The sequence below is a fragment of the Carcharhinus amblyrhynchos genome, chromosome 4, assembly GCF_965287045.1.
Source record: "Carcharhinus amblyrhynchos chromosome 4, sCarAmb.v2.hapA, whole genome shotgun sequence".
NCBI classification, from domain to species: Eukaryota; Metazoa; Chordata; class Chondrichthyes; order Carcharhiniformes; family Carcharhinidae; genus Carcharhinus; species Carcharhinus amblyrhynchos.
In genome coordinates this window covers 137,243,269-137,250,953 of record NC_137327.1, presented here as the reverse complement: position 1 = coordinate 137,250,953, position 7,685 = coordinate 137,243,269, and the positions used below count along the sequence as shown (strand labels likewise).

The window sequence follows — 7,685 nt, the reverse complement described above, 5'->3', positions numbered from 1 at the left end:
TATTCTAAAGATCGATGTGCCTGGTACATGTACTTTCTGCTCCAGTTCTTTAGTTAAAGGTGCTGGTGTACGGAAAGCAGATTAGAGCAGTTTTGATTACAAATATTCTATTTCCAGCATAGTGTTAAACATGAAGAATGGTTTCTTGAGTGTACTGCAAAAGACTGATCCCAGTGATGGGGAAGTCTGGAACTAGGGCTCGTAGTTTGAGGGTAAGGGATAAATCTTTTAGGACTGAGGTGAAGGAAAATTTCTTCACCCAGAGGGTGGAGAATGTGCGGAATTCACCACCACATACTGTAATTAAGGTCAAAACATTGCCTGACTTCAAGAAGAATTTAGACAAAGCTCTAGGGGCTAAAGGGATCAAGGGTTATGGGGGAAAGGGGGGAATCACGATATTGAATTTGATGATCAGCCATGATCGAAATGAATGGTGGAGCAGGCTTGAAGGGCCAAATGGCCCACTCCTGCTTCTAGTTTCTATGTTTCCATGGTCAAACTCATGAACTATAGCTATTGTCCACCAATCTCAATGCGACAGCAATACCCTTAAGATCTTTAAGAACATAAGAACAGCCCTAAGTTGCTCTTTCTCTAAACTCTAGCTATGACTGTAACACTACATTCTGCACTCTCGCGTTTCCTTCTCTATGAGAGGTATGCTTTGTCTGTATAGCGCGCAAGAAACAATATTTTTCACTGTATGTTAATACATGTGACAATAATAAATCAAATCAAATTAAATCTTTCTCCACCAACACTTCTACAAGTTGACTTTGACATTCGTAAAATAGAAGGTTTTATGAATGAGATAGTGCAAAATGGAATTACTAAACTGAATTAAACAATGGTAATTGCAAGGCTTTTTAAGTACATACGATGATTGTTCGCTGTAGTTTGTTTAGTTTCAGTTCAGATTAAATAATTACTTCAGGACTTTCACTGCCGAAGAAGATGTTTTGCAATAAAACCTATTTAATGCGGTTTTATTGAGAATGACGAGGGGAAAATTAAAAAAGGGTTCTGAGTTGTTTCTTATTTGGCTTCTTCACAAAATAAAGGACTCCACCAAATCGTCCTTGCTAATGGGAAACTGCTGATGAGTTTGAAAACTCCCCATTCAGTTTTCAGAGATGGTAGAGCCTGGAAGCTTACAGATTAAAATGCTGAAAACTTTGCAGGACAGATGGAGAGTTTGTTATGATCCAGCTGACAGCTCACAATATAAAAAAAAGACCCTTTGGTAAGAGTGGCTTTTAATTCCTCACAAAACTTTCTGAATTGAATAATTTCCGTAGCAATAAGGGTAATTGCTTAAGTGGCTCTAAATACAGAGTGGGAGGGGATGTTTGGGAAACATTTATGTATATTTAGGTTTCTTACATACTTTGGCAAGCTTTAACATGTGTACAAATGAAGTTTACGCATGCATTGCTGCTATTTTAGTTCTCGACTGAAGGATGGTTCTATCTGTAAAGTTGTACAAAGACCAGCAATACTCAACTTTAAAAAAAGAATGCCTTCAGCACAATCGACTGTTTGAGGACCCTCATTTTCCTGCCACGAGTGAATCGCTGTTCTATTCCAAATCCCCTCCAGGACCAATTGAGTGGAGACGGCCGCAGGTAATAATTTCTTCCCTGTTCAACGTCTGACATTGTTCAAAGCAAATGACAAAGTTTGTCAAAGACATAATGGTATGGCATGGTTTAATTCATTGCTGTTATTATGTTGGCAAAAGCTATGTGCTGAAATTGATGTTGATTAAATTGTGATGTTCAAACGAAGTGTCACATATGAAGAAATGAGAAGGGTTTTTCTTTAAGAAAAGGGTAAAATTGCAGGAATCTGTGGATCTGGAACCTAACTCTGTGTTTTCAGGGATCAAACTTAAATACAGCTGAAAATTCAATCAATATAATCTTAATATTAAGCAAGTTGCTACAAGCTTTGATTTCTGCCCAATTCAGTCAGCCCATTAACAATCCTGGTTAGCTAATTAAAATATATGTATTAACTTATGGTACACAACTGGTTCATATTGTAATGGCAGCTCACGCTTTGAATATTGTATTATCACTTTATTTACCAAGCTTACTTTTGGTTATCTTTATATTTTGCTTCCAACAATGAATTGTAGGCTATTTGTATTGCAGAAATTTAACCGTGCAAAATATGTTATACCTCCCATGGTGTTCACTGATATTTTGACACATTTTTGATGTAGGGTCTGAAGGCTCGGGTTGGGGCACTCTGGCGAGATTCACTTGTCCATGGGGTCCAGGCATTCCATTGTAAAAAGGATAAATGTTCCCAGTTAGAAATACGAGATGTGCACCTTTATCATTTTCATATTCAGTGCATGCCTAAGATGTGAATGTGTGTATGTGTTTTTATGTCTGTCTATGTACAACAATAGTGTTTAATAGTGTGGTGGCACAATGGTTAGCACTGCTGCCACACAGTGCCAGGGACCTGGGTTCAATTCCCAGCTTGGGTGAGTCTATGTGGAGTTTGTACATTCTCCCTGTGTCTGCGTGGGTTTCCTCTGAGTGCTCCGGTTTCCTCCCACAGATTTGATTTATTATTGTCACATGTATCAATATACAGTGAAAAGTATTGTTTCTTGTGCGCTATACAGACAAAGCATACCGTTCATAGAGAAGGAAACAAGAGAGTGCAGAATGTAGTGTTACAGTCATAACTAGGGTGTAAGAAAGATCAGCTTAATGCAAGATAAGTACGTTGAAAAATCTGACAGCAGCAGGGAAGAAGCTGTTCTTGAGTCGGTTGGTATGTGGACCCCAGACTTTTGTATCTTTTTCCTGATGGAAGAAAATGGAAGAGCGAATGTCCAGGGTGTGTGGGGTTCTTAATTATGATACCTGCTTTGCCGAGGCAGCAGGAAATGTAGATAGAATCAATGGATGGGAGGTTGGTTTGCATGATGGATTGGGCTATATTCACGACCTTTTGTAGTTCCTTACAGTCTCGGGCAGAGCAGGAGCCCATACCAAGCCATGATACAGCCAGAAAGAATGCTTTCAATGGTGCATCTGTCGAAGTTGGTGAGGGTCGTAGCTGACATGCCAAATTTCCTTAGCCTTCTGAGAAAGTACAGTCTGAAAGATGTGCTGGTTAGATGTATTGGCCGTTCTAAATTCTCCCTCAGTGGACCCGAAAATGCACCGGAGTGTGGCGACTATGGAATTTTCACAGTAGCTTTATTGCAGTATTAATGTGTGCCTACTTGTGACACTAACAAATAAACTTAAGCTAAGCAACGTGGCATATTTGTGTGCATACGTACAGTTTTGACTGTTTCAGGGATTACAGGCTGGTGAGAATTATTTAGAATTTTCCAATGTTGATATTGGCATTGGAATTTTTTGTTCATTTCAGGTTAATTTGAGTTAGACAGTCTTTACTGAAGGTTTTCTGAATTTTCATTGCTATTATTTTTCAAAGAACTTCCTATTACATTATGACATTTGTGTAATATGGAGAATTCATAATGTGTGAAATACCTAACCTACGGTGTGCAATGTCTACAAGGAATTGCATAGGCTGACTTCTCAGAACTTCAGATTGGAAACTTTAAACACTTTCTAGAAGTGGATTGGAAAGACAAGACTTGAAATGTGAACTAGAATTCATTTCATTAATTTAAATCCAGAATTGAGTTTTGGATGTTCATTATCTTCAAACAGTGGATGGACAAACCGATTCTTTGAGAGACAAAGCAGTCTTGGGAGATTGTCAGTAATTGATTTTTCTTTCTAGAGGCAGTCTTGCTAATTGACACACCTTTCCCCCCCAGAGCGAGCATCACTCTGGATGCTCACTAATTAATGTTGTTTTTCAGAGGCTGTGACACAGATGAATCTCAATAATTACCAGCCAGTGTCATGGGAAGAGGCTCACTAATTGATTGACTTATCTGGAGTGAGTGTTTGATGCTCATTAGCAGATTAGCCAGTTTGTCCTCTCCCTCTGTTGGACTAAAATTAGGATTTGGCTTTTAAACAATCTTAAGATGTACCTGACACTTAACAAGTCTGAGGCATGTTATATATCTTTCCAAAAATACGTCAATACAAACTACTGTGTGAAGTTTGCACATTCTCCCCAAGTCTGCATGGGTTTTCTCTGGGTGCTCCAGTTTCCTCCCACACTCCAAAGATGTGCAGGTAAGGTGAATTGGCCATGTTAAATTGCCCCTTAGTGTCAGGGGGATTAGCAGGGTAAACACATGAGGTCATGGAACTAGGGACTGGATGGGATTGTTGTTGGTGCAGGTATGATGGGCTGAAAGGCCTCCTTCTGCACTGTAGGGATTCTATGATTCTTCTACTCATTTTAGCAAATGTTCAAACTAACTTGGACTGAATCCACCATGAAATAGAAGAAATCAAACCCCAGCAGCAAGAATATTTGATACAAATTACTTTTCCTCTGCTCACATATTAAGACTGACCAGGCTTCAAGCTAACAGATTGCTATTCACCATTTCATTGTCCAAATGAAAGGATAAATGTGAGTTATCTGAGTTATAAGTTCTCTTATTGATTGCATAACAGTTACTATGTTCTAAAGATATTACACTTTGAGGACTATATTACACTTTACGAGGACTTCATTAATGCTCTCACACCAATTTTAAAGTAAATTAAAATATATATTGCATATATAAATGAAGTTAGCATTAACAAATTAATTGTTGAAATATCATTTTGAGATTCGGATACTTCTCAGATTGATCATTGTTTTACTCAAAATATCCCATTCAATAATGTTCAAAATAATACATTTTTTCTTTCTCTTTCACCGCCCTCCTTAAAATCACTCAGTTGTGCTGTGCTGTAGTTCACCCTCTGATAACTTGCCTAAGTGACCATTCCTCACGTTTATCCAATATGGAAGTGTCAGCAGTCCACTGAACGAGGAGCATTGCAATCAAACCTCTTCCTCATCATCATCTAGCACAGATCACTATCATCTGATTTTCTTTTTCCATGTTAAATCCATAAACCTTGACACCAAATTACAGACCCCCCCACTCCCACAGTAACCCCAAACTGAAATCACCTCACTCAAAAGAGATTAACAATCTGTGATCTTGCTGCTTTGTATGATTTGGTACCACAGTAGACAGTGTGGGTGGGATTTTACAGTTTTGCTCGGGCGCAACGGATAACTCCCACCTGAGGTGAATGGAGATTTCCATTCCTGGACCCTCGCCTGCTCCGATTCCGTGTGGGTGAGATGGTAGATTTCCAGCCACTGGTACCTGCTTTTTATAAATAAGCCATGATTTGTCTAGTTTGGTTTTGTTGATGCACATTACACCCAAACATAGTAAGTAATTAAAAACAGAAAAAGCTGGAAAACTCAACAGGTCTGACAGCATCTGTGGAGAGAGAATAGAACCATTATTTCGAGATTGGATGACCCTTTCCACGGAAACTGTCAGATCTGCTGAGTTTCAGGATAGACCATTTTGAATGGAGGTGAGGAGACATTTCTTCACCCCAAGAGCCTGTGGAATTCATTACAAAGAACAAAGAAAATTACAGCACAGGAACAGACCCCTCGGCCCTCCGAGCCTGCACCGACCATGCTGCCCGACTGAACTAAAACCCCCGACTCTTCCAGAGTCCATATCCCTCTATTCCCATCCTATTCATATACTTGTCAAGATGTCTCTTAAAATAACTACCGTCTCTGCTTCCACTACCTCCCTCAGCAATGAGTTCCAGGCACCCACTACTGTCTGTGTAAAAAATCTGCCTCGTGCATCTCCTTTAAACCTTCCCACTCACAACTTAAACCTGTGCCCCCTAGTAATTGACTCTTTCACCCTGGGAAAAAGCTTCTGACTATCCACTCTGTCCATGTCCCTCATAATCTTATTGACTTCTATCAGGTCTCCCCTCAACTTCCCCCGCTCCAGTGAGAACGAATCAAGTTTCTCCAACCTCTCCTCATAGCTAATGCTGGGCAACATCTTCCATCCTGGGCAACATCCTAGTAAATCTTTTCTGTACCCTCTCCAAAGTCTCCACATCCTTCTGGTAGTATGGCAACCAGAGTTGAACACTATATTCCAACTGCGGCCTAACTAAGGTTCTATAAAGGTGCAACATGACTTGCCAATTTTTAAACTCAATACCCAGATGAAGGCGAGCATGCCGTATGCCTTCTTGATTACCTTCTCCACCTGCTTAACCTGTTTACCTGTACACCCAGATTCATTTGCCTGTCAATACTCTTAAGGGTTCTGCCATTTACTGTATATTTCCTATCCGTATTAGACGTTCCAAAATGCATTACTTCACATTTGTCCTGATTAAACTCCATCTGCCATCTCTCCGCCCAAGTCTCCAACTGATCTATATCCTGCTGTATCCTCTGATGGTCCTCATCACTATCCACAAATCCACCAACCTTTGTGTCATCTGCAAACTTACTAATCAATCCAGTTACATTTTCCTCAAAATCATTTATATATATTACAAACAGCAAAGGTCCCAGCACTGATCCCTGAGGAACACCACTTGTCACAACCCTCCATTCAGAAACACACCCTTCCACTGCTACCCTCTGTCTTCTTTGACTGAGCCAGTTTTGTATCGCCCTTGCCAGCTCACTTCTGATCCCGTGCGACTTCACCTTCTGCACCAGTCTGCCATGAGGGACCTTGTCAAAGGCCTTACTGAAGTCCATGTAGACAACATCCACTGCCCTACCCTCCTCAATCATCTTCATCACTTCCTCGAAAAACTCGATCAAGTTCGTGAGACACGACCTCCCCTTCACAAAACCATATTGCCTCTCACTAATACGTCCACTTATTTCCAAGTGGGAATAAATCCTGTCTTGAAGAATCCTCCCCAATAATTTCCCTACCGCTGATGTAAGGCTCACTGGCCTGTAATTACCACTGGAAGTAGTTGATGCCAAAACATTGAATGTATTCAAGAGGCAGCTAAATATACCACTTGAGGTGAATGGGATCAAAGGTTGTGGGGAAAAAACAGGATTAGGCTATTGAGTTGAATGATCAGCAATGATTGTGATGAATGGCAGAGCAGGCTCGAAGGGCCAAATGGCCTCCTCCTGCTCCTATCTTCTAGGTTTCTCCAGCATTTACAGTAATCTGCCTTTATCATAATAAGTAAGCACTTTTTGTAAAAAAGAGTCATCATCAGCATCTTTCCATCAACTTAGGATGATGTATATGCAGCAAATCAAAACTGGGGTAGCTTCATATGGTACATGGGCTGGAGAGACTAATCCGTGAGAGGTAGGTTCTGCCACAGGTGTCACAGATGTAGTTGTTATCAGGGGTCACTGCAGGCTGTTGCAAGAAGAATAGCAGTTAAGACTCCTTACCAAGCACACATCAATAAAGAGCTCCAAATGATGTTAAGACAGACTAAAGAGAAAAATGTTTCAAACGATAGGTGTGAGATAGATTCAGCTTGCAATTTGGTGGGGTAATCAATAAGCAGGCAGCCTAAATAACTCTTTTCTATTTAAATCAATGGGCCCTTTTGGAAATCTATGAAAACAAAGTTCCAGTTTGAAACCCTAAGAGAAACTGACCAGTCTGAAACCTCTGAAAGAGATCAGAAACATCAAGTTGCCATCTTGGAAAGCCAGAAATAAATTCAAAGAGA

General features: G+C 40.2%; 1 protein-coding gene across 1 annotated transcript in view; it reads left to right on the top strand.

Annotated features, from left to right (window-relative positions):
* Nucleotides 1-1,161: 1,161 nt before the first annotated feature.
* LOC145342395 (calpain-5-like) overlaps nt 1,162-7,685 on the top strand; it is a 150,556-nt gene continuing 144,032 nt past the window's right edge. The window contains exons 1-2 of the mRNA XM_080187949.1: nt 1,162-1,246; nt 1,450-1,628. Coding sequence (XP_080044075.1) covers nt 1,464-1,628 — 165 coding nt within the window. The 5' untranslated portion in view covers nt 1,162-1,246; nt 1,450-1,463. The remainder of the gene's footprint in view (nt 1,247-1,449; nt 1,629-7,685) is intronic.